This window comes from Triticum aestivum, chromosome 3B, assembly GCF_018294505.1.
Source record: "Triticum aestivum cultivar Chinese Spring chromosome 3B, IWGSC CS RefSeq v2.1, whole genome shotgun sequence".
NCBI lineage: Eukaryota > Viridiplantae > Streptophyta > Magnoliopsida > Poales > Poaceae > Triticum > Triticum aestivum.
Genome location: NC_057801.1, coordinates 781,193,291 through 781,221,073, shown reverse-complemented (window position 1 = coordinate 781,221,073; position 27,783 = coordinate 781,193,291). Strand labels below are relative to the sequence as shown.

The 27,783-nt window shown below is 45.7% G+C and overlaps 1 protein-coding gene, 1 non-coding gene and 1 pseudogene across 2 annotated transcripts; 1 reads left to right on the top strand and 2 right to left on the bottom strand.

The window, feature by feature from the left end:
- The first annotated feature begins 878 nt into the window (after positions 1-878).
- LOC123073175 (small nucleolar RNA snoR99) lies at positions 879-979 on the top strand. The gene has a single exon (XR_006435628.1). It is a non-coding gene; the product is annotated as a small nucleolar RNA snoR99 (small nucleolar RNA).
- A 6,213-nt stretch (positions 980-7,192) lies between these two features.
- Positions 7,193-10,404, bottom strand: LOC123067894 (disease resistance protein RGA5-like; annotated as a pseudogene).
- Positions 10,405-18,934: 8,530 nt separating this feature from the next.
- On the bottom strand, positions 18,935-23,038 carry LOC123066545 (disease resistance protein PIK6-NP). Its single transcript, XM_044489603.1, has 4 exons — positions 22,164-23,038; positions 19,896-21,886; positions 19,691-19,742; positions 18,935-19,397 (listed from the first exon to the last, which is right to left on the bottom strand). The coding sequence occupies exons 1-4, from the start codon at positions 22,985-22,987 to the stop codon at positions 19,394-19,396; spliced, it is 2,871 nt and encodes a 956-aa protein (XP_044345538.1). The 5' UTR covers positions 22,988-23,038; the 3' UTR covers positions 18,935-19,393.
- Positions 23,039-27,783: the final 4,745 nt, after the last annotated feature.

The following is a 27,783-nucleotide window of genomic DNA, read 5'->3' as shown; positions in this document are numbered from 1 at the left end:
CATGAGCATTAATAATAATACCGTGTTCATTCAAAATATTCAAATAAAAATTTGACAATAAAACATTGCAAAACTGAAGGAATTTTCCAAGAAAAACTCATTGTCAATGAGACAAACAAAATACAGAACAATCATGAGATCTGAAGTCATTAAAGTAGCAAAGGCAAAAACAAGAAATATGTAGAGAACAGAAAATTTTACTGGATGGTACTCGTTGATCCATGTTGAAAATGAAGACATGGGACCTTCGAGCTTCATGAAGAAATTGCAGATCATAAGATTGTGGATCAGTGAGCACTAACCATCAGTTCTTGTACAAAAAGGGCACTATCCCTGTAGCAAAAACAACTCAAAAAAAAGATCATATCAAAATGGGAGGAGGACATCTTCTGAACGACGCAGCAAATGGAGAGGAGGATATTTAGGAGGTGTCCATGCCCGAATAAGCACTACTGCATATAAAAAAAATAGCATCTAATATACTTTTTGCATACCATTTCATAACAGTCAAATCTCCAAACCGATTTAATATAGAGTATAATTTTCAAATTTCCTATGGAATTTCAGAGAACATGTGGCAATCTGGAAACCAAAACCTGCATTATGACTCGTATGTATCGCTTCTGGCTTCACACAGTGTCTTATTTCACAAAAAGGTGTGTTCTGAAATACAATAAAATGTCTTCACCATGCACACGAAATGAACATAAAAAGATATAAAAAATGACTTCACTTGAACTTGCATCCCAGTCAGAGAAGACATGAGTATCACACCAACCTCCAATCCACATCTAAAAAATGTATCTAAATCCACAATTGTATTTCGCCTACTATGATCTAGAAACAACCTTGGCTTATCTAATCTGAAAATAGTGAAACCGCCTCTCGGAGCAAGCAGTCCCTTGCACCTTAACTATCTTCTTCACTTTTTCTACTAAAACCTTCTGCTTTTAGCTGATCATTAACGGGTGGAATATTAAGCATCTTCTTCACTTTTTGTCTGCTAAAACGAACAGTTTCTAGCTGATCATTAACTGATGTGAAGATGTTTAGTTCTTGTATACATATTAACAAACAAATAGCGCCACCGCGTTCAACCTGGACTTCCGGATAACGGCTGCTGCGAGTTTACGACCGTCTTCATCTGCACGTAGACCATCTCCTTCCCGAAGCATGCACGTGACCTTGCGTGGCACACCGGGTACCGCGCCACAAACTTGCCGCCGTTACCGAGCGAGTGCTCCGGGCCGATATTCTCCATCCGCTTGTACGCCGAATAATTGGCGACCCTCCCGTTGAAGGTAACCGACGGGCACAGGCACATCGCCTCGATGATAGCGGCGTGCAGGTACTGCATACTTTACACGTTGCCGTTCAGCGAACGCGAGACATCGTAGTGGACACGCTGCTCGCGCCGCTGGTTCGTGGTGAGGATCCAGAAGAACCATGTCAGGGCCAAGGTCGTCGTATACTCACCGACCAGAATGAAGCTGACAACCACATCCCGCGGGAACCGGCGCTTTGCCTCAGGCATGGGGAACACGGCGGGGAGCTTGCTGCGGCCATCATCCTCGCCCATGACTGTCATGAACCGTGAGAGCAAGTCCGGGTCCCCCTCGACGGGGTTGTTTCTCTGGCTCACCTCCTTGGCTTCGATGAAGTTGTCGACGGATGGTTTGGCCGGTGTACGTTGGGAAAGAAACGGGAGAGAGGAGGAAGAGGAAAGGAGAGCCGTGTGCGAGGTTGTCTCACTTGATCGTAAACGGGAACAAAGCTTACTCCTATTTATACACGCATGATTCGTCTAGAAAGTAAACACATGCAGTGATCGAGAAACTACGGATTAAGCGGCAACTTGGTAAAGCACACACGTAATACCATGATGTGTCAATGCCAACAATTACCAACCCATGCACATATTAAAAAAGAAAAGAAAATGAAATCGCCTAGCTTAAGCGGCCGGAGAGAATCCTAGAAGATACATGCATGTGGTCATGATATCCCTCGAAAACTGCGCCTTGCATGCACACATCAACGGGAAAAGCAAAATAGTCAATCCCTGCTGCCCGACAGATAGTTGGTTGATAAAAAACAAACCAAATGTAGAAGCAGCAAAGCAAACAGCGGCAGAAGCAGCACCGCTGTCCCTGAAAATAGGACGACAGCGCCGAGACAAACGACGCCGATTAGCCCAAAGAAAACTCAAGAAACACCGTTCGGCAGATAAACTCCTGTACTATGAATTCACACATCGTTGCTGGCCCACACACCGCATAAAACGCTAGAGGAACCAAACAAGCACGCACACACGTTCAAAAAAAATTGAATACAAACTTAGAGTCACCACGGGTTTGCACACGGCCACATCCCAAGTTATTACATGTGCCATGAACCGGTTAATACCTCATATATGAATTTTGCATGTGCCAATGCAGCCGACATGTAGTTGCACCAATAGTTTTCCATTTTTCTGTACAATATGAATATTAACAAGGCAGTGCTCCATGACATATGGGCCCCTATGAAAATTATATGTGTTAATAATGAACTCGCTTTGGTGAGATCATGATGTTTGAGTGAGAAAACCAAATACAAGAAAAAGTCCAGACCCGGTTCCCGTTAGGAGACCCCTTCACATGACGTGCGGGTCCCACGTATTGCAAAATATTCATAAGAGAAAATATATTCAATATTGGACTCTATTTGTAGAGTTCACCGTGTAGAATATAGTGGTGCAAATAGATTAAAGTTTGACACATTGATCTAAGAGAAATAATTACCATAAGAGAGAAATACGTGCATGCAAAGCTAGCAAGATTTGTAATTGGCGTGCACCACGTTACATGGCAGCGTGCAGCACTTCAATACTTGTGCTAATTCGCATTGTAATGTCATTTTCAACCAAGTGGCAGAACATAGAAGCAAACAAGAAAAATAAGCACACCACCCTGCCCCATATTGAATGAAAAAATGCTAAACGAACCAAACCGAACGACACACCAGTTCAAAAAATTTGAAACAAAACCTTAAATCTACAAAGCATTTGCACACCACCAGGTACCAAATTAATAGCACGTGTCACATGCATAATTCACTAGAAGTCTTTTTCAAACAAGTGAAACAACCTTGAGGCAAAAACTTGGCCTGGAATAGATGCTTGGGTATTAGTTATAAACCATGCCCGGCTAGGCTTGCCACAATCCAGTAGTCCTAGGTGAGACAGCTTGAAACGGGTTGACTGACACTGTTCCAGAAGGGCGTCTTCATCACACCAGCTCTCGCGACCGAGCCGCCCCCGCGGGCGGCCGGCCGCGCCCAGCCTTCCCCCCGCGCGCCTCTCCCTCCCTCTTCCTCTCTGCCGCCGTCGCCGGCGCCCGCTGCGGGCCTGGCCCGGGCGACGCTGGTGGCGGCGGCCCCCTGGCTTTTCCCCTCTCGGGTGTCCGCCGGCGCGGGACGGGGCGACCCCGGGCGGTGCTTCTCGGCGGCGGCGGTCCAGCGCGGCGGCGGGGGCTCCTAGCGCGAGCGGGGGCGGGCTTCTGGACGGCGGCGTCGCCGTTGGCGACGGGGCGACGCGGCGGCGCGATCTGGCGGCGCCCGCTCGGCCCAGATCTGGGCCCTTCGGGCCCCATCTGGGCCTGGGCGGGCCGGCGGCGGTGTGGGTCTGCTTCGTGGCTTCCGGGAGGCGGGGGAGAGGCGATGCGCGGCAGGGTGTTGGCGGCGCCATCGCCGGCTTGCTGCAGCGTGGCGGCGGGGCTTAGCGGGCCCGTTTCGGGCCTGACATGCCCTGCTACTGCGTTCGGACGGCTACCGCGACGATGCCGGAGGCTCTGGCCTCCCGCACGACGGCGGTGGAGGTGGTTCCCTCCCGTTCGGTTTCGGTGCTGCTTCTCCCTCCGCGGGGCGCTTCTCTCCGGTCCTTTTGGCCTCGTGTTGGTGTCCGCAGTGAGGCGGCGTGGGTGACGGCGCAACCGCGATGACGCATGGTGGTGGGCGGCGGTCTGGCTGGTCGGCTCCGGTCCGTTGGGCGGCGGGGATTGGAGTACGGGAGAAATCCTTAGCGGTCTTCGGCCCCGATGCGGTGACACCTGCGGGTGCCACCATTCCTTCCTGAAGGGTGTCGGTGATATCCATCCCCCACCTCCCTCCGCGTGCCGGGGAAACCCTAGGACATGTCTGGGCAGTAGCGTCGTTGGCGTCGCTTTCCTTCTTGGAGGTGCTGTTTTGTACGCGGTGGTCCGGAGCCTCGGGTTGTAGTGGTTTGTCTTTGGTGGGCGTAGCGGTGGCGGGTCATCCGTGCTCTGTCGAGCTGCCGTTGTTGGCATTTGCTTTTTCTTCTTTTTCTTTTGGGCTTGTTGTGCTGTTCGCCCCAGCGATCTTGTATCGGTGTTGGTTGCTTTGGAATACAAAGCGGGGGAAACCCTTTTTCGATAAACGGGTTGACTGGATTTTGTAATACTGGGCTAGGGGCTTAAGTTAGTAGGGCTTTCTGTCGAAACGGCGATCGATCGAAACATAGTCTGAAAAGGGGTGACACGCGCGCCTCTCTACTCATCTTGGCTGCACCTGGGACAGAGTAAAGCACTTCCAAGGACACAAAATAGCAAGTCCCAGTTCAGTTCTACACAAAGAGAAAAAAAAGATGATACAGTTTGTACTGAGCTGGATGGTACGTCTACACAAAGAAGCAGCATGTTAGCTGCAAGGAGAGAGAAAAAAAAAGTGACAAAGAGATACAAATAGAAGGTGCAGAAAATTCAGAAGATCTCAGGAACTGAATGTTGACAAGCCTCCTCGAATAAGAAAGAGTCTGAAGTTGCTGCTAGGAAGAAATTAAGCAACGCACTGATATCGAGCACGGCCGACCGGGGGACCTATAACCGTCTGATCAATCACACCGATATTAGCAGAGAACGCGAAGCCGCTCGGGTGCGCCCGGATCCATCGATCACATTCCGAGGGCAACAAAAGGAATTCACAATAGCACAAACAAAGCATGCACCTTATCGAGCTTCATGTGCCAGAAAAGTAACTCCTCAGCTGCGTGATAAAGTTTGTGTGGTGATAATAAATCTGAATCCTCGCAGCATTTCGACAGCGCTAGTAACCCAGAGCGTGATAACACAAAAAGACACTAGACAGAAGTACTGTCTGAGTTAAATCTTCAGTTAGATTTTTTTTCCCAAACGGCCACCATAAATTAGGAGCGGGCTACTTGTTCATGTGGGATACAGCAGAAAGAAACAAATATGTGTAGCTTATCCATCGAATTGCTAATGAACGGATCTTTGCTTGCGTTACATAAATATGATTTGCTTCATGGCACACAAAGAACATCACCTGATTTGCTCCCTGTATTAGTACTCCGAGTAAAGGAGAGACTGAGAGTCAACGAAGAAGGGAGGGAGTACACCCAACCATTCTTACCTCCGGAAACCACTGCATCAGTTCAGGTCGAATAATTCTACCGAGTAAATGAGAGCAAAGGCACACCTAGAGATGCAATAGCAAGTTCTAATACGATTCAATTAGAAAGAAGGACTCAATATATGTTTTAAGAGCAATCGTATCAAAACGACACTTCTATTATCCCTGTTTGTTTGATCAAGCCAACATGACAAATATACAAGATGACACTTCTGAACATAGTAAAAACTGAACGCGGTTTTTTAGTTTCCGAGTCTGAAATCGTTGCATCAGTTCAGGACCGAATAGTAGAAGTACAAATGGTGCGTAAACAACAGCTAAGAGCTAAGCATACTTGAGTTGCGACAACAATTCAAGTTCCAGTTCTACTCCAACATGACAAGTACACCTAGAGATACAGGTCCTAAGAGCAGTTACATCAAAACGACACGGCTAAATTCCCTGTTATTTCCATCAAATCAATATGACAAATAGAAGACGAGGCTTCAAAACATACTGTGCAAACTGAACTCGGAATTTTAGCTTATGAGTCTGAAATAAAAGTTTTTACAAACAAAGGAGTGTAACGAGGAACACAGGAGAGCAGGCAATCCAAACATGAGTACATAATAGCTAATGGTTCGTCAGGGCAAAATGCAGGGGTTGCCCTACAAACTTTAATGGTTCTTGAATTGGTGTAATAAAAAAGCAAATAACTCAAAGATGAGAGGACATAATGGGGAATTCATCTCCTTGGAGAAGGAAGACGGATCACACGGCAAGGGAAATGCAGTGTGCTTGACTGTAGTGGTTGCAAAAGAAGTGGCGGCACCAGAGTTGGGGCACACACAATCAGAGTCCATGTCGACGACGATTTGTTAGCTCATGCTACCTGCAATGCCATGTTGAAAGACATACATGTGAGTGGCCCAGCTAAATGTTACAGAAGAAGAAAACATACTTCATCCAAGTAAAGAAAAGGGCATCTGTACTAGTACTACTAATGGATTGCTTGCTAGGACGACGTTATATGTGATCATTTGGCAAGCTGAAGTAACAACCGATGCTATGCATCTACGCACCATAAGTTTTTGACCCTGAAGCAGTAGGAAAACATCCTACTGTGAATTATTTATGCACCATAACTAACCAAGGCGATATCCACATCGCAGTTATGTTGGAACTTCAGATAGGCACATATACTGCTAGCAAATGCATACAAATGGTACTGTCAAATGTTCCGAACAGAAAATAGGAAACAGTGTTCATCCAACTGCAGAAACACATATTACTTTGTGGATTGCTCACTAATGTGGATTACTTCACAAATCTAATCTTTGTAACACATGCAGAAATGACAATTACGGGGCCCTATGAATCTTAGCAGCATGTATTAAGAGGCCATCGCTGAATAGATTCATGTCCAGCTAGCCAGCTAAAGAATATGCTGAAACTGAGAATAGTTCGGTGCTACCAAGTACTAATAATTAATTAATTGAGTCAATACAGTATACCTGGGTGGAAGATTTGATGAATCGACCTAGCACTTCATTGGCCTGAAACTGAAAAACGGAAGCAGAAAGAAATAAGCACTCGGTGAGCAAACAAGGGGACTACAATTACAACAACAGAGGGATGCTAATGGAGGAGGATCTGGCTAACCTCAACGCATGCTTCGCTTCCGCCGCCTGAAACTGAGAAAGAAACAAATTAAGAATGAACATATGATGGGAAGACATGCTTGTGCGACTAGCCTACGTACCTTCTCCGCTGGGATGGAAGTGGAACCTCAACCCATCAGGTCTATCTGCATGTCGAGATGGTTGGGGTAGTAATCCCTTGCGTCCCAAAGCACATCCTGTGCTTCTTCCACCTCCCAATCGCTAGCTTCCTCATTGAAAACCATAACATTGAGTCGCTCGAGGGATGGGAGGTGCCCCATGTCCAAATCTAAGTTCTCACTGGAGATCCACTTAGCTGAGAAGGCGTACGTAAGGTGTTTCAGCATCGGTGCAGCTCCTTGAGGGAACATTGACGGCACGGCACCAATACTAAGGAAGCTGCAATGTGTCGCACGTGGGAATAATGTGTTCGCACCGGAGGAAAGGGTAGGCATTACCATCAGATGCTCTCCATTGAACTTAGAGAAATCCGTTATCTCGAGAACACAAAGAGCAGGAAGCTTCCCAAGAAGCTCGAGGACATCCGATCGAACTTCATCCACGAAGATACGAAGATAGGTGAGGACAGGAAGCAATGAAGGATTAATCCATGCCGGCAGTATCAAGAACCGGCTGTATGGGAAATCCAACCTACGAAGCTGTGAAGGGGGCACCCAGACATCGCTCATGAAATTGATGCAGTCATCAGTGGCAAATATCTCTATCCATAGACTTTCCAGTTGCTTCAAATAACCAAGGGATTCCTCCAAAGCTTTATCTGAGCTCTCATCCAACTGATCATATAAAACCCGGAGAACCTTGAGCTTTGTCAGACGCCCCAACTCTTTCACAACATTGAGGTCCGTGTCACACACACCTAGCCAGGTAATCTAGCACTTCTAGGCAGGGCAGGTTACCCATTCCAGAGGGCAGCTTCATCCGATGGTCAACATATAGGCACATCAGGCGTCTTAGCTGAACAACACTTGACGGCAATACTTTTATCTTGGTACCTCTTAAGTCCAAGGTAATCAAAAACTGTAGCTTTCCTATTTCCATGGGTAGATCCTCAACATGTGTCTCTTTTAATCCCAAGTACCTCAAATGTAACAGATTCCCCACATACCCAATATCTGAGACATCACAACCTTCTAAATCCAACACACGCAAAACTTGACAACTTGAAATATCCAACACTTCCCCAACAACATTATTTGCAAATACTGTAAGTGACCTCATATGTGCCATCCTAGTGGTATCCACATCTATCTTGCTATTTTGGATGGACATTCTGCGGACCTTGCTTCTTGGGTTAGGCATTTTTCTTCTGGTGACATCCAATATTGTGACAAAGTTTTCTTGACTTGACAATGAGCTTATGAGGTCAAGTACCATGTCATGTACACGGCAAGCTTCTACCCTTTTTTCATCTTCATAATCATTGCATATTGGCTGGACCATACTTCTATTTACTAGTTCGTTGAAGTACCTGTTACCAAGCTCATATAAGCTAGCTTCTTGTTTTTCATCGTTAAGAAATCCTTCTGATATCCATCTCCATATTAGCTTGTCTTTCATAATCTTGGTCTTCTGGGAAGATGCTGAGATATAATAAACATGGTTTCAAATACGATGGCAGATCGTAATAGCTGAATAATAATATCTTTTTCATCTCCTCCAAACTTTGATCTTCTGTGAGCCCACGGCCAATGGAATTGAGCAAATCATACCATTGATCCTCTGTTATTATCTGAGGATTATTAGCCAGAAGACTTGCTATAGAAATAATAGCTAATGGTATGCCACCACATTTCTTCAAAATCTCTTTGGATACTTGCACCAATTCCTGAGGACACTCTGTCTCATGAGAAAATACTCTTCTATAAAAGAGTGTCCTTGATACATCGTCAGAAAGGGGTTTCATTATGTAAATATCATCCCTAGAAGAGCAGCATGCTTCGGAGACACTAATGATGCGGGTTGTCGTAATTAGCCGGCTTCCGGGACTCTTCTTGGAGAAAGCGCACTTGATTAATTTCCACACTTCTTTATCCCATATGTCATCAATTACAATGAGGTACCTATATGATTAAAAAGATAATGAGTTGAAAATTACAGGTTTTCTTTAAGTTGGCAATTCTAAAAATAAGATATTTCTATGGTGATCAATTGCATACTGTGAGACCAATAGTTGCACAAAAATCATGTACAATTGTACCTGTAGACATGTACAATTGCCCTATTGAACATTTCTAAAATTAAAGTTGCACATGGTTTTAAGCAATTGAGATCGTGGACTTTGACACAAAGAATTTCTCATTCACCTTAAATCTTTGCGCTCCCTATTTTTTTAAAGTGGATTATGTGTTAACTACATGAATTTACATGAAAAAGTATACAATATTAATCAACATTATGCTATCAAGATGCATATGCACTAGTCTAAAACAATGTCATTATTTTACTAGACGAAATGACAATTGGTCTGCAAAAGGAAAAAAAAACACAAGTACCTCTTGCCATTAAGGAATTTGATGAGTTCATCGATCAGTTGCTTTTCTTCCCATTCTTCGTTACGATAGTGGGCATGATTCTCCTTGTCAAGTTCATAGAGAATATTCTTGAAAACTTTCTTCATGTCAGGATTCTGAGAGACAGAAACAAAGGAATCACATTGAAATTGCCCTTTAATCTTGTCGTATGCTGCCTTGGCAAGAGTTGTCTTGCCTAACCCACAAAATCCAACAATAGATATAGTCTTCAATTGCTGGTTCGACCCATGATCACCTTCAGTCAACATATCGATTAACTTTTCTCGTGTTTCTTCAATGCCGACGAGCTCTGTCACATCTGTGTATAGTGCCATCATGCGAGGGTCAACACTAGCACTAACGCTAGTATCCCGCATCTGTGGCACATACCTTTGATGTTGCTCGGCCAATTGCTTAGCTTGATGAACTACTTCTTCTAGAGCATCAGAGATCTGATGGAGAACCTTGCCCTTCTTGAATAATTTCATGGTCTTCTTGAGTATCTTCTTGACTCTCTTCTTTGGGTTGGAAGGCTCGCCACCATCCTCCACATGGACTATGAAAGCATCAAGGATGTCCTCCATCTCGTAGGACAACTCCTTCACCTTTCCTGCCCAAATCTTGATCAGCTCGTCGAGCTGTTTTGGCGGCACCTTTGCCACCTTGCGGAGGGCGGCATGCATCAGTGTGAGCTCTGTTTCAAGAGACTCGATGCCTTTTCTCACGCGTTTCTCCAAGGTGAACTCACCAGCGAGGACAGCGCCGAGTTTGGGGAGAAGATGGCCTAGAGCCCCCATGGCAATATCCATGGAAAGCTCGGTATCTCTAGCTGTTGGGAACTTCTTTTGAGTGGAAGGAAGCTAACTGGCCGCGCTCTGCGATTGCAAAGAAGGCGTTGTGGTGGTGTTCCTGTTGTTGTACTAAAATGAGAAGCTATATGTAGTGCATAATCTTAATTTACCAAGGAGGAGCGAATTAAGATGGCAGATCATGTGCACAGACTACCTTGTGGGCCTCTGCAGGGCTGGGTCCATGTATCAGCTGGTTGTAGTAGTAGCTAACAGTGTTAGTCTAGCTGCCCTAGCAAGGAATCAGATCCAATGTAGAGGCCAGCCAAAATGGCCTAGAGATGCCGCTTGGACTGTAGTGCCAAAGTCAAATTAAATCGCGCCACCAATCTCCATATGCTGACTTTGCGAACGCGTTGCTCTACCAAAGAAAAATAAATAGAGTAAGCTATGTGTACTGCATAATCTTAAATTTATCAACAACGAGCAAATGGACTTTCCTAGTCATGTGCACAGGCTTGCTACGTTGTGGGCCTATGGAGTGTTGGGTCCCCATGTTCAGATTTCAGATGGCTGTAGTAGCAGGGCCTCTGGCTGCTTAGGCAAGCACCTTCTGGATCTGTATTTGTACACCCTAGGTCTGGCAGGCCCACCGGGCAGCGCCCCAATATTTTTTTATATTTTTTTTTCTGCATTATTTATTTTTTTCTATTTATTTTTGAGTAATTTTTTATATAGTTTTTTCTTTTCTGCTTTATTTTTTCCTTCTATTTATTTCTGAGTAGTTTTTTTGCTGTATTTAGTTTTTTAAATATTTTTGCTTTATATAATTTTTTTTCTTTTCTGCATTATTTTTTTCTTCTATTTATTTCTGAGTAGTTTGTTTGCTGTATTTAGTTTCTTTGTGAATATTTTTGCTTTATATAATTTTTTTCTTTCCTGCATTATTTATTTTCTTCTATTTATTTTTGAGTAGTTTTTTATATAGTTTTTTCTTTTCTGCTTTTTCAGAGGTCGTTTTGCGGTGATTTACTGTTTCACGGTCATTTCTCTTCTTCTTCTTCTTCCTCTTATTCCTCTTCTTCCTCTTCTTCCTCTTCCTCTTCTTCCTCTTCTGCTTCTTCTTCTTCTTCCTCTTCTTCCTCTTCCTCCTCTTCCTCTTCTTCCTCTTCTGCTTCTTCTTCTTCTTTCTCTTCTTCCTCTTCCTCTTCTTCCTCTTCTTCTTCCTCCTCTTCTTCCTCTTCCTCTTCTTCCTCTTCTGCTTCTTCTTCTTCTTCTTCTTCTTCTTCTTCTTCTTCTTCTTCTTCTTCTTCGTCCTCTTCCTCTTCTTCCTCTTCTGCTTCTTCTTCTTCTTCTTCTTCTTCTTCTTCTTCTTCTTCTTCTTCCTTTTTATATAGTTCGAGAAGTAACACACAAAAAAATACATTGATCAGTACCGCCTTTCAGCCAAAACGCGCTACTGCTACAGAGAAGTACATAAAAAATACATTGATCATCAATAATCTTTTTGTATAGAATCTAAATTGTCAAAGTGATTTAAGAACCAGCGAAGACTCCTATTGCAGCCACAGATCCTACACATAGAGTTCAATGAAGACCAAATGCTTGTGATAGTTTGAGAAGTATCATATTTAAGGTGATCAAAATCTTGCTAGGGGAGCGCGGTGGGACTAAAAATAGCCCTGCCACAACCTCTTTAGTACCAGTTCGTGCTAGGGGAGCAAATAATGTCAGAAAGGGTTGAAAATTGATGACGTGGCTTAGAATGGTGCGTACTGAACGCAAAAAAGTCTAAAGTTGTAATAAGTTTAAAAAATGAAGTGCCGGTGTAACAGATGAATTTTCGTCCGAATTCGGCCCTGATACTTCGAAAGAGATTGTCCAGTTTGTACACGAAGTGCATCCAGTTTTTGCCGTAACACAAGAAGTCTGGAGTTCTAATAATTTATTAAAAATAAAAAAAATGCACAATGCTCGTTAATTAGCTTCAAGCCTTTCGGAATAGGGTAGACTACACTGCACATAGCTCCGTGCAATCTATTCTATTCCGAAAGGCTTGAATCTAAGCAACCTGCAGGTGAGCATTGCGCCTCTCCTTCATCGTCTCTGCACTCACGGCTTATAAACCGCTCCTACTGCCTCTCTCCTAGCGAGGTGGGACTAAAAATCAGCTTAATAAGAAACTCTAGTACCGCTTCATGACATGAACCGGTACTAAAGGAGTTCGTGGGGCCCACGGCCTGACACAGCATCATTAGTACCGGTTCATGGCATGAACCGGTACTAATTGTTGCCCACGAACCGGTACTAATGATGTCCGCCCGCCTAGCCGTTGAAACCGGCACTAATGGACACATTAGTGCCGGCTCAAAATCAAACCGGCACTATTGTGTCTCAGATTAGCCCCTTTTTCTACTAGTGTGAGTTGATGCGACCGATGCATATGAGCAGGTGCATTAGTTTAGTTTTAAACTGCTCAGTTTGCATTACCTAGAGATCCCTCCGCGCAGATGCATTAGTTTATTTATAAATAAATAAACTTCTCAGTCAGTTGCATTACCTAGAGACAGACGGACATACATACTAGTAAGAAATAAACTTCTCAGTCATTAGCAGCACTCGCGGAGCTTACTGTATTGCTGGGGGGCTGTGCCCCCCCCCCCCCCCCCCCCCCCCCAACCTTAGACAATTTTGTGAAGGAAATACTAATTTTGTGCTTAGTTGGAAGAAAAATTAGCATTTTGCCCTCTTAAATGTTCATATTTTGTGTTTCAGCCCCCCAAGCATTCTCCTGTAGCTCCGCCACTGATTAGCAGTACTAATAATTATCAAGAATGGTTTGAGGGGATTGATGATTGATGAGTGGACATATTAAGGCAAGGCCAGGACGAAGAGAGGGATGCCAACCCCGCAGCGGCCGGCGGTTAATCAAACAGACGGAAAAGAGACATGATGCAGTCCCTCACTGGTGCAAACCATAGAAAGCGAAAGAGATTTGGCTATTAGGATTGCACTGTACGTGCGCTCGTAGAGTATTACCTTGCCAAGCATGGCGTTGCTATCTCAACTCCGCTCAAACATTGACAGCGTCTGCGGGCATGCAAGCATGCGGCAAACCAGAAGTGAAGAAAATTCAGAAGATCTTGCGAGGACTGAATGTTGACGAGTCTCAAATAAAAATAAAAATGGGCCTGTGTCTCCTAGGAAGAAAGCACCGCATGGAATAATTAAAGTAGATATACAAGCAAGAGTAGGGCATTTCGGTGCCCAGGCTCGTCCGGTTAGAAAAAAATTTATAAACAATTCAAAAAATTCCAAAAAAAATGTGTGGTAGAAAATTACAATTACAGGCAAACATGGTGATTCTTGAATACGGAAGTGATGGCATTATTCAGGCGTAAGTGAGTAGAATTACAATGAGAGCCTCGTGTCGTTGCACAAGACAAATCAAAACACCGTGGTAAATGCAGAGTTCTTGAGTCTCGCCATCTCAATTGCCAAGAATGGAAGCATGCAGCACAATATTCTAAATACAGCCCATGCAGAACATGAACGCTCAGCATAAGCGACATTACACTGGATCAACAATAGCACATGGATATTGCAGGAGAGCCCACTTGTGACCTTGCTGCTGTTGATGTTGGTCATATCTGCCACGCTCTTTCGGATGTATAATATTCAAATCTTGCCCTTTTTATAGATCGCTTTCTCTAAGTGCAATGCAAGTGGTTATCTTCACTAGACAAAAACATATGCGATCAATCATCATATCATGTGTATGATAAGATTTTTTCCATGCCTTCATCAACATTGATGTCTATTGATTGAATCATTCTTCTTTTTATGATCTCATTGAGTAACTCTATTACCCATCTCAAATAGGCTAATCTCTTATACTCCCTCCGTCCGGAAATACTTGTCATCAAAATGGATAAAAGGGGATGTATCTAGACATATTTTAGTTCTAGATACATCTTTTTTTATCCATTTTGATGACAAGTATTTTCGGACGGAGGAAGTATTTTTCATGATAAAATAATCATTCAGCTATCCATTTAAATATCAAGTGACCTTGCTTAATCTTCTGAAAACATACTTAGATATAATAACTAATCCTATAGTAGATGAATCCAAATCATTCAGCTATGGTGGGAGATCCCTACTGGACTTACATGTGTGAGTATATTGTCACGATAGGGAGGGAGACACTGGTGTAAACTTACACAGGCTTTTGTTTGCACACCACATTGTTTGCTAATCCAAATCATTTACCTCCAGAAATCGTTACATTGGTTCAGGCTAATAGCACACCCCCATTTGTTCAGTCAAATTTGAACCAACGTGACACATAAAAGGCGACAAATAAAACAAACAGCAACTGCTACAGATAAAAGGTGAAATTTCAAATGATTGTATAAACTGAATGGCCATATTTTCATTCCACGAGTCTGCAGCAAAACGACTCGGAAAACTGCTAGGAAGAAAGAGACGCAATGGATAATCGAAGCCGGCAAACAAGGCAACAATGCATCGTAATTACACACTCTACCTTATAAAATGAATAAATGGAAAAAGGAAGTTCACATATTCTGCTTTACACAACAAATAAATGGAAAATGAAGTTCATGAATAGGCAATTATATTACCAGAGGCATTGCTGAAACTTCATGTTTCTTGAATCCACAGAAGTGATAACAGAATTCAGGCATAAGTGGGTACAATCACAATGAGAACTTCGTATCGAAGAAAATTCAAAAGGCCAAGGCAAGTTAACCAGACAACAGTACATCATATTACATACTCTTCCTTAGAACACAAATAAATGGAAAAGGAACTTCATAATGAGAAAAACGCAATAACTACTGCAAAAATTTGCAGAATTCAGAGGTAAGTGGGTACAATGACCTTGGAGAGGGAAGACAAATCAAAACACCAAGACAAACGCAGTTTTCTGAATTTCAGCAGTCTCAAATGAAGAGAAACATACACCATATTATTCTAAATCCAACACAAGTAATCGACATAAGCAGCACTAGATCAACAATAGTAGATATAGATATTGCAAGTTACCTCACTTGTGGCATTGCTGCTTCTGATGGTGCTCATATCTGACATGCTCTTTCGGAAGGATAATCTTCAAATCTTGCCTTTGTATAGATCGCTTTCACTCAGTGCTATGTAAGTGGTTTTCTTCACTTGGCAACAACATATGGAATCAATCATCATATCATGAACACGAGAAGATTTTTCCGTGCCTTCATCAAATTGATATCCATTGGTTGAATCATGCTTCTATTTATGATCACCGAGCTCAAATAAGCTAATCTCTTGTTTTCCATGATAAACGAAACATTCGGCTATCCATTTACATACCGAGTGACCTTGCTTAATCTTCTAAAAACATACTTAGATATAATAACTAATCCTATAGATGACAAGGTAGATCAAAACTAGTAGTAAAAGAAGCTTGACTCCGGATTATCACTTTGACATAATCTAAAAGTCAAGAGCTTCTTTTGCTATTTCTTTTCTACTTTCCATATTATTGGTGTGTCTGGCTCCTGTTGTGGTCTATCTCTAGTCCACCCTAACTTCCTTACGACTGAAGATTATGTTTGTTCTATGGTCTTCTTCACATCATTTATTATATATAAGCATATATCTAGAAGATTACAAAATTAAGTGAGACAAGTTCATATGGAGATGGATAGCTGAAGGATTCGTGTACCATGTAAATAAGAAATTGGCCCATTTGAGCTAGCACAGAGTTACTTCAAAGGGCTCATAAACAGAAGCATGACTGAACCTGTAGACATCAACTATCAAGGCAGAAAAATCTTATGATGTCCATGACATGATGCTAGATCTAATATAATCATTGCAGAGAGAAACAATTATGCCAATGTTCAATCTAAAAGAACGTCGACGGTAACAACCAAATAACAAGATATTCTTCATTTCCTCCACAGCAATTGTGGACCTATGCATGTGAAGATTTTTCAACAATTAGTTGCCAGGCAAGTCAGCATGTGTATACTATTTACATTCATAAAAAGAAAATAACAATGAATAATGAGCTAGTTAAAAAGGCAAAAAAATGAGCATACCCTTGGGAAAAAAACATCTTATACCAAGCAATGTAAATCTACAGTGAATCACGAACGATTTGCACTTACATAGTACTCCCTCCGTCCGAAAAAGCTTAGTCACTCAAATGGAAGTATCTAGCTCCAAGTTAGTGCTGGATACATCCATTTGAGGAACAAACTTGGGACAAGCGTTTTTGGACGGCGGGAGTAACAGCTAAAAAGCAATATACTCTTCGTTTCTTCTGCACTAGCATCTGTTTTAAGTCCACAAACAGTTGTGATTTCCATCCCACGCTGACCTATGTATATGAACTTTTTCCACTGTTCAGTTGGCAAACAAATCAAGATGCATCTGGTATATGTTTCTTAATAAAGGGAGGTCAGTAGTGAAGCGTGTGCTAATTACCTGACAACAAATGGACACACTAGAGCAGACCATATATAGGAGTAGCATATATAGAACCAAATAGCATTGTAAATGTATCGTGGATAACCAACTATTTGCAGTTAAGAACTGAGATGAACACACATCAAACCGGCCAGCACAGAAGTACTCCCTCGTTAGTACAAAGTTGAGTCATCTATTTTGGAACGGAGGGAGTAGCAGGCACGCTTTACTTGAAGAAACTAGATAGTGAACGACGAACGACCAACCTTTTGCAGTTAAGATGCACACCCTGTCCCTGTGATTGTGGTCCAAGAAACTAATTTAGTGGATCTACAACAGGAGAACAGATTTATACCTCTGTTCCTGATACCCCTGCCGCTGCACATACTCACCAGCGAGGGGGTCGCCGGTGGTCGCCTTCCCTGGAAGGATCCCAGCGGGGGGTTGGCGGCCGGAGGAGCCCCCGCCACGAGATCCACTCCACGGCTCTCTCTCTCTCTCTCTCTCTCTCTGACTGATAGCCCGTGTCGACTAACCATCTGCCAGCACAGAGCCGCTGCCTTGTGGGTCCTCCAGACGGTATGGTCCCATGTGTCACCCCACCCGGCTACTGTAGCGTGCGCAAAAACATAAAAAGATGCTGTCATGTTCTTTGCTGATACTCTTACTGATAAACAGGATCTCAGCTTGCAAAAACGTGTCAAGCTCTGGCGGAATTTGGACTCCCCTCCCTCTGTAAAGATAGAAGAGTGTCCACGAATAAACGAGTTCATATTTCGATCACGACAGGGGAGCAAAACATTCAGGCTTGCATACGGTTCAACACGTTGTTACTCTTACTCATACAGCTCGAAACGGGTTGACTGAATTTTGTGGTACTGAGCTAGGGCCTTCAGGCTTTCAGCTTCCGTTAGTAGGATTTTCTGTCGAAACGGCGAGCGATCGAGATGGAGACTGAAAGGGGATGACATCATCCTCTCACCTGATCTTGGCTGCACCTCGGCCAGAGCAGACTATGGACGTATAATCAATGCAGCAGAAATTACTTGATTGCAGCAAATGCAACCACATACACAGACGAGATCAAAACCAATGACAAGGGACCGGGCGACAAAACCAGATATATTGTCGTGCCCTGTGTTGTTTGATGAAACTTGGACCAGCATGAGTAACAAATGCAGGGAGATGAAGAAAACAAGTGAGAAAGAGATGTAAACAGAAGAAGCAGTGGAGGGAGCTGTGGGCTGTCGCACGATCGATCGTTTCCGTATCAGCAAAATCTGGTAGCTCCTGCTACCTAGAATGCCATGTGGATGCGCATTCATACAAGTGGTTCAGTTAAATGTTGCAAACGGAAACAAGAGTTCACCCAATAAGTAGAATGCCATGTGGAAGTACAGGCATGTGAATAGCTCCCTTGGATGTTCCAGAAAGAAAACAGAGTTCACATGTTGAAGTACATAAAGCAGAGTTCCTTGCTAATCTTCTGTAGTACTCAACACTGGCACGATATTATCAAATGTCAATTATCTGTTGCATAAGATGTAACAAGGACATTTTGAAAAAAAGATGTGAGAAGTTAATTCTAAGGAAAATGCTGGGGACAACTGTTCGCACGGCGCGTACTGGGATGACCCCACCTCGTCGTGGTCCACCCAGACCCAGCGCGATGGTCGCCGTCATCCACTCCTTCCACCTCTGCTTCCCGGTCGGCCGTGCCGGGATATCTGAAGCCTTTGCATCTCTGAAGATTACAACAGGGCAGCGCAGCGGCTCGTGCACAAGTTCAGGTAACATTTGGGCAGTACGTGTATGACCGATGGTGGCGACAAGTCGGGGTGGACGTCGTTCGCAACTACTCCTAGGATACTAATATCTTCATGCTTTATGATGAAATTAAACAGTGTAAGAACTTAAAAATAAATACTGCGTACATTCCAACCCCTCTCTAGTCTGAAAAATGTTCAGATGCAATAGGAAGCCCAACTTCCACTCAAAGAAAAAGACGATGATACAGATTTTAAGCTGGCTGGCATATTGAAACAACTAGCATGACAAGTACATAAGAGACACAGAAAACAAGGAGCAAAGCGGTACAGCCATACTGAAATTTCTGAAGATCTCACGAACTAAATGTTGACAAATCTGGAGTAAAAATGAGTCTGCAGCTGGCTGCTAGGAACAGAGCAATGCAGCAAGTGATTATAAAGTACTCTAGTATTCTAAACGCTCTTATATTAGTTTACAGAGGGAGTAAGATAAACAAGCCAGCAGTCCATAGTTAAACTTCTGATCTGCTCGAAGGAACAAACTTAAATGTCTCTTGAATCGTTGGACGGAAGCAAGAAGAAGATTCAGACATGAGTGGTCAGATTGAGAGCTTCATCTCGCTGCTGAAGGAAAGACAGATCAGACGGCAAGGCGAACGCAGACGCTGTGCTTTTGACTTTCTTGGTTGGATCGGAAACTGGACGGAAGTAGGAGGCTCTCGCATGGAGTCCATCCATGTCGATGAAATGTATTGGCTCTCCTGCTACCTGCAACGCGATGTGGAAGGTTTACATGTGAATATCTCAGTTGAATGTTCTAGAAACAAAACAGAGTTCATTCAAGTACAGAAAAATGGAACATTATGGCTACACTACTAGTGCATAGCATTGTTAACCTGTAACACCTATGCACATAAGTAACCAAAAAAAAGGTGAAATTCACATTGCTTGTCGGAATTTGAAATAGATGGCCAGGTAGGCCCTTGGGCTTTAGCATCGGAGGGCCAATTGAACTTGCTAGCAGAATAAAACATGGTAAAGAAGACGCTGTAGAATGGTACCTGTGTGCAGGATTTTGATGACTCGAGCCCTTGATTTGAACCAAAACAATTCCTGGATGAAAAAAAAATCTGAACAATCGGCGGCAAACACAAGAATGCGTGTAGAATGAGAAATAGAGAGAGGAATGAGCATTTTAATTTGCCAGCACAGGGATGGGAAGAAGCGCATGCATGATACGTCCAGGTGCAGTTGTGTAGTACGTACCATTTCGGATACTAACGGCCGGGCGGTTGGGATGGTCCCTCGCTGCAGCCCTCAGCGCAGCCTGTGTTTTCTTCACCTCCAAAATGCTGGATTTAAAAGTGTGAAGCTGGACCCTGACGGTCTGGAGGGAAGGGAGGTGCCCCATGCCCAAATCCACGTCGTCATGTGTGATCCACTTAGCTCGGAAGGAAAACTCAAGGTGTTTAAGCCTTGGGGCGGCTCCTCGAGGGAATGCTGACGGCATCACAGGAATACCATCGAAGGATAACTTGGTCGCACATGGGAAGGCATCAGATGTAAGGAACAACTTCGCTGCGGAACTGAAGCAGGAACTGGAAAAATTAGGGCCGGAAATTATTGTGGCATCCTCCATTGATAAGCTCTTGGTGATGACCCCTCTGAAATAGAGATAACGAAGATTGGGCAGCATCCCAAGAAGCTGAATGTCCTCTGGTTGCAATTCATACACCGTTATCACCAGGTAGGAGAGGAGAGGAAGCAATGTCGGGCTAATAAATGAAGGCAGTGTGTCAAACGCGACACTGCCATATATGTAAAACACTAATTTACGGAGCTGTGGAGGGGGTATCCAGCCTTCCTGCAAGAAATAGATGCGTCCATGTGCATTAATACGTAGACTTTCCAACCTATGCAGATTACTTAGGGATTTCGCCAAAGTTTTTCCCATGCTTTCATCAAGACGACTACAGTACCATCCAATCTCGAGCACCTTCAACTTGATTAGATGGAACATCTCTTTCACAATGACTAGATTATCATCAACCAAACGCAGTTCCTTTAGCACTTCTAGGGACGTCAGGTTAGCAATCCCACATGGCATGTTCATGGCCTCATCGATATATAGGCACATCAGATTTCTTAACCAAACAATGCTTGATGGCAATTCACGTATATTTTTAGTTCCTCTCAAGTCCAGTGTTTGCAGAAAATGCAGCTTTCCTATATCAACCAGGAACTCTTCAACCCATGTACCTCTTAGGCCTAGGTACCGCAGGTGTAACAAATTGTCCATGTGCCCAATATCTGAAATAGTACAACCTTCTAAAGCCAGCACACGCAGACCTTTAGAACTTGAAATAAGCGGCATTTGTTGAACAATATCATTTCCAAAAACAGTAACAGACCTCGCTTGTGCTATGCTGGTGGTAGCCAGTACATCTGTGTTGCTCTTATGGATGGATAATCTGCGAACCTTCCTTTGCGGGTTAGGCAGTTTTCTCTTAGTACCATCCAATATGGTGACAAAGTTTTCTTCACTTGACAAGGAACATATGATGTCAAGCACCATGTCATGCACGTGGCAAGCTTCTGCCCTTCCATCTTCGTCGATGTCCACTGGCTGGACCATGTTTCTATTTATAAGCTCATTAAAATAGCAATCACCGAGCTCATATAAACTAGTTTCCTGTTTTTCACTGCAAATAAATCCTTCTGCTATCCACCTCCATATAAGCTCATCCCTCATAATCTTATGATCTTCTGGAAAGATACTCAGATATAACAAACAAGGCTTCAAATGGGAAGGTAGATCATAATAGCTAAACAATAATATCTTCTTCATTTCCTCCACATCAGGATCTTCTGTAAGTCCTCTTCCAATGGAATTGAGCAAGATGTACCACTGGTCCTTCATTTTTATTTGACAGTTGCTAGCAAGAAGACTTGCTATAGTAATAATGGCTAGTGGTATCCCACCACATTTCTTCAAGATATCTTCAGAAACTTGCACCAATTCATGAGGACACTCTTTTTCATGAGAAAATACTCTTTTATTGAAGAGTCTTCTTGCTACATCATTGGAAAGAACTCTCATTTTGTAAATATCATCAATAGATGAACAACATGCTTTAGACACACTGACAATACGAGTTGTTGTGATTAGCCGACTTCCGATACTTTTCTTGAAAAATGCACACTTGATTATTTCCCAAACCTTTTTATCCCATATGTCATCAATTACAATAAGGTACCTACATAGATGCTCTCAAGAGTCAGTTCAAAAGATACATATGTAAGGAGACTATTATTAAATGATATCCAAGTGAAAATTCATCAATTACACTTAGAAATATTTATATAGAAAGTACGAACTAATATATACAGTGGACCAAAGATTGCTATCAGAATATATAGACACACACACACACACACACTAAGGAAAATACACACACACACACTAAGGCAAATGTTTCATGATTTTACTTGAAAAAAAGGACCATTGGTATGTAATAGGAAAATGAAGGATACCTCTTGTCATTAAGAAATCTAATGATCTCGTCAATGAGATGTGTTTCATCCCTGACTTCATCATAAATCTTTGTATACTTGTTGTTGTCAAGTTCAAAGAGAATATCCTTCAAGATTTTTTTGATATCGGGATTCTGAGAAACTGAAACAAATGCACCACAATCGAATTGCACTTTGATCTTGTCATATGCTGCTTTGGCAAGAGTTGTCTTGCCTAAGCCGCCAACCCCAACAATAGAGACCGTCTTCTTTGGATGGTTCAACCAATCATCACCCTCGATCAACCTGTTGATCAACTCATCGCGGGTATCTTCAATGCCAACAAGTTCTGTGACATCTTTGTATAGCGTCATGACACGAGGGTCAATGCTAGCTCCAGCACCGGTGTCATGCACAAGCTCGTACCTTTGACGTAGCTCGGCCAATTGTTTAGCCTGACCAACCGCTTCTTCTAGAGCATCGGATATCCGATGGAGATTCTTGCCCTTCTTGAATAGTTTGGTGGTCTTCTTGAGTAACTTCTTGATTCCGTTCTTCGGGTTGGCTGGCTCACCACCATCCTGCACATGCACCATGAAGGTGTCAACGATGTCCTCCATTTGGTAGGACAACCTCTTCACCTTTTCTGCCCAAATCTTGACCCCCTCATCGAGCTCATCTGGTGACACCTTTGCCACCGTGCGGAGGGCAGCGTGCATCAACGTGAGCTCTGTGATCAGAGACTCGATGCCTTTCCGCACTCGCTTCTCCAGGGTGAACTCGCCGACAAGCAGATCAGTGAGCCTTGGTAGGAGAGGGCCGATGGCCCCCATGGCAATCTCCATTGCTCGACCTCACTACACGCGTCTGTGGTATTGTTTTGGGTGGAAGAGAGGTGGAAGAGGTATGCGATTGCTACCAATAAGACAGTTTGGGCAATGTTTCGTTTCCTTCAAGAGACGCTAGCTAAGTATTGAAAACCAACGTTGGGGATTATTAATGTATTGAGGAATGGGAAGTGGATAACAGGACAATCAGGAGCATATACTGGCTGCCATGTGGGTCCCATCTATCAGCTGGTTAGTCTGGCAAGGCTGAGATGCTTTCTTCAGACGGGGGGACAAGTCCTTGTGGATGCCGCTTGGGCTGCAGTGGCCGGGTTAAGCTAATTAACCAATCTCTTTTCCTTTGCGTTCACGTTTTTTGACTCGTTCTGGTGTCAAAGAAAACTAAGAACCCACCTGCTCCCTAAGACTATGCGTGTCCGACGTAGTAATTAATCATACCCACGTAAAGTTTAAGTGTTAGGATAAGGGTGGCCGGTCAACTGCTTGTTTGGCACTTGCGAGGATGTGATCGTTACCTCTGAGCAGACGCATTAGCTTAACTAGTTTAACACCTCGGTTTGCATTATTATCTAGAGATAGACAACAACCTTGGTTGGACTAATCAACCTTGGCAATAGGCACCATGCACCGCCATGCGAACCTGATAGGAAAATGTCATAAACTAAACTAATCCTATATACCTAAAGGGTGTGTCTAGAACTCAGTCGACTGAGGCTTAACGAAGTCTCAGTCGAGTGACGTCAGCGTGTTTTTTTGCTACAAATGGCATGGCTAGATGCTACAAACGGCAACGAAAAATGTTGCGATGGTATTGCAAGCAACAACAACAAATGCTACAACCATTCTAACTAAAATGCTACAACCGTCAATGAAGGATGTTGCAACCGGTGAGATGACGTGCTACAACAAAGGAGGGATGACATGCTTCAACCAACAAAACAAATGTTACAACCGGTATGAAAAAATGTTGCATACAGTCAAAAAAATGTTGCATGGTCGACTGAGACTTCGTTAAATCTCAGTCGACTGATTTTTAGCAGGTCCGATACCTAAAAGATTCATCCTCACTATCATATTTATCTCTACATGCAGGCTATCCACGTCACCCGTCCGACCATATCAGCAAATTTTAACGTGGAATCGATTGAAGACGAGCCGTCTCTCCGTTTCTCATGGGTTCCGTTACAAGTGTACAAAATCCTATATACCTAAAAGATTCATCCCCACTATCATATTTATCTCTACATACAGGCTATCCACGTCACCCATCCGACCATATCAGCAAATTTTAATGTGGAATCGATTGAAGACGAGCCGTCTCTCCGTTTCTCATGGGTTCCGTTACAAGTGTACAAAATCCTATATACCTAAAAGATTCATCCCCACTATCATATTTATCTCTACATACAGGCTATCCACGTCACCCATCCGACCATATCAGCAAATTTTAACGTGGAGTCGATTGAAGACGAGCCGTCTCTCCGTTTCTCATAGGTTCCGTTACAAGTGTACAAAATTGACGGAAGACGAGATGTCCCTTCGTTACCAGCCCCTGTCTCTCAATCGACAATAAATAGCTGCTGCTTCCAATCCCTCAAACGTTTTTATAGATTGACCCCATCTCTCTCTCCCAAAGGAAAAGGAACACAAATTTTCTCCCCGGTGGCTACGAGCATCTCCAGCCGTTTGGGCCCCCAGGGTGCCGAAAAATAGCCGTCTGGGGGCGAGCCGACGCTAGTTCGGCCCCAGGGGTTCGGTTCGTTCCCAGTCACACGTCCATGGTCGCCGCGGGTTCGACGAAGTTCGTCTTGTTTTTTTCTCAAACTGGGCGACTTTTTCATGAACTCTATCATTTTTCGTCCAAATTTGTACAAAAGCGTAAAACATGCGTAAACCAACTTAAAAACAAACTTAAACGCCTAGCTAGTGCCGTCACCGCCGCCTTCTACATGCTGAGAAGCCTGTAGAAGCGGGTGTAGTCGCCGCCGTCGTAGTCGTCGTCGTCGCGCGCCTCGTCCGCGGCGTCCCTGCTGCACCCCTCGCCCGGGTCGGCGACAGTGCAGCCTCGACCTCGTCGTCGTTGTCGATGACGATAACACCGCCCTCCTCAGCGCGGCGACGGGCCTCGGCGCGGCTGCGGGCCTGGATCTCCAGGTAAGCCCGACGCTGTTGGCGCACCTGCTCGCGGACGTAGTCCTCCCTCGCCCATTTGAGGGCGGACTCGTCATCGGGTGCCACCATGCGGGCGTGCTCCGGCTTCACGGGGGCCGTGTCCGGCTCGGGCTTCGGGCTTCGGCCGGACAAGGCGAAGGAAGCGCCACGCCGGTGCCGTCGCAGGCGATGGCTCGTCGATGACGAGGGCGCCGCTCCGCGCGCGACGCCCTGGCGGTGTCTTCTCCGGCTCGGGCTTGACGGGGCGGATGGCCGGCGAGCCGGAGCCCGACAAGGAGGACGACCCCGGCGGCGAGAGAAGGAGGGGCGCGCCGGATACTCCAACCGCGGCACATTGCCGATCTCGATATGGTCGAGAACGACGTCGAGTGTGCGGCCGGGGACGCCCCACCACTCGTGTCGTCCTTCGAAGTTGAGACGGCCGCGGGGGATGACGCCATTGGTGGAGGCGATCTGCTCCTCGCGGCGGGCCTGAAAGTACAGCGTTTCGCTGTCGGGTGCGTACCTCGGCTCCTCCGTCAGCGACGAGCGGATGCGGGCGATCTCCGCCCGCCATGCGGCTCCTTCGGGGACGGGCAGCACCGGGACACCGCCGACGCTCAGCCTCAGCCGTGGGGGGAGAGCTCGTCGGCGGGAAGAAGGCTTTCGCGGGAGGGAGAGGGGGAGGGTGTGGTGCTCACCAGCAGGGAGGGGCGCCTTTTATAGCCAAAGCCGGGGCGGCGGTGGGCGGCATGCGGACGGACGCGTGGCGCATGCGAGCGGACGCGCGTCGGCGGCGTCTTCAGTGCGCCGCCCGTGAGGCATCAATGGAGGCTGACCGGCGCAGCAGCCTTCGCATTGATTCCCGCGGGAACCGAGGCGAAGGGATCAATGAAGCAGCCGTCTCGTTGACTTGACGGGCCCGCGGCTGCTTCGCGCCAAATCGCTCGCCTAGGCACCCCCGAGCTCCACCCGGCGCATAGGGTTCGGCCTGGGTCCGCCGACACTGATTTCGGTCCAAGCCGGCAAAAACCGGGTTCTTGGGGACGCGGCTGGACCGTTTTTTCAATGCCTGAGGAGGCCGTTCTGGGGGCGCGGCTGGAGATGCTCCAAGGGCCAATCTGGGCGCTCATCCGGCATGGCGGCCGGTCCGACTCGGCTCTGCAGCTCCCCGTGATTCTCTCGGGCTATGCCCCCTCGCCTGTGTGGTGCCCTGCATCGTCGCCGCGATGCCCTGATAGTGCGTACTCATCTCCCGTCTATGTCTTTGTTCAGTCCAAGGTAGCTCCAATGTCAGGGAGTTTGGTTCCGCTCGGTTCCTCCGGAATCGGATCTACAACTGATGAGATTTTCGGTTAAAAAAAACAACTGATGAGATCTGACTTTGGAGCTGGCTTTCTTTTCAGCCTCCCTGGTGCGACTCCGGGCAGGGACTCAGATCGGCCGGCAACACGATCAACTCACGCGTCAGGAGCGTGCCGCAATTCAGGGTGGACACGGTCCGGGCCGGTCTGGTCCCGGTCCGAGCCGTCGTTTGGACCGGCCGACGGGCGGTCCGGTCCGGACCGGACCGAGCACTGCAGCGGTCCCGATTTCAGGGACCAGACCGTCAGACGCAAAGCTCGGTGCGGACCATCGGTCCTCACGGTCCTCACGACGTACAGTCACTGCCATGTAGGCCCAGGCTGTCGGAGCGGTAGTCGGCGCAGCAGCACGGTGGCCGGAGACGGAGAAGACGGACCTGATGCGCGGCGGCACGGCGGCGCGAGGGAGAGAGACGAAGAGGCACGGCCGCGCGGGGGAGAGGGGAGGAACAACCGTGCAAGGGAGCGGCGGCGCGAGGCAGAGGCACGGCGGCCGGCGGCGCGTCCTGGTGGCTAGTCCAGTCCACTGGTGGAAGGAGCGGCGGCGGCGCGGTGCGTCCTGTTGGAAGCTGGAAGGAGTGGCGGCGGTGCGGTACGTCCTGGCACACGCACGAACGGGATGCGAGATGCGTTTAGGTCACGCACACAGGCACGATCTATATTGGGCTGGGCACACACGCACGATCTATATTGGGCTGGGCACAAACGACCTAATGGGCTCTCCTAATTAGCTCTAATTGGGTTGGGCCATCGGTCCTCTGAGCCGGACCGAGCTAAGACCGAACTGGACCGGTCAATTTTCGGGCCGAAATTGCCAGCTCGGACCGGCCAGTTTTCCTAGCGGGCCGGGACCGATCGGTCCGGTCCTGGTCGGTCCACGAGCGGGCCCAAAAGCCCGCTCGCTACGTCCAGGCTGAGCCGCAATCCTGCTGCCTAGAAGCGCCCAACCTCAGCTACCTCCACTACTCCTGTGTCCCAGCCATGTGATGTCCCGGATAACAACAGCTTAGGGCATCTCCAGTCGTTGGCCCCCCCAGGACGCATAGAAATCGCCCCCTGGGGGTGAGCCGGCGATACACTCGGCGCTGGGGGCGGTTTTGCGCCCAGTCCTCGCCCCCAGCTCGCCCCCAGGCGCTGAAATTGGCCCACTTTGCAGCCCAATTTCGGCGAATAAACGGCCCATATGGGCGAGAATAGGCCCATATTCGGCATGGTTTCGCCGTGTCTCGGCGTTCAATTATCATCACAATTATTCCTTATCACATATTTCATCACAGA

Bases quoted from the DNA above. Each gene is read 5' to 3' on its own strand.
- LOC123066545 (XM_044489603.1), bottom strand. From the start codon at position 22,987: ATGGAGATTGCCATGGGGGCCATCGGCCCTCTCCTACCAAGGCTCACT. The intron at 21,887-22,163 runs GTATCCTTCATT...GCATCTATGTAG, and splicing joins AGATTTCTTAATGACAAGAG to GTACCTTATTGTAATTGATG. The intron at 19,743-19,895 runs GTACGTACTACA...TTTTTCATCCAG, and splicing joins GGCCGTTAGTATCCGAAATG to GAATTGTTTTGGTTCAAATC.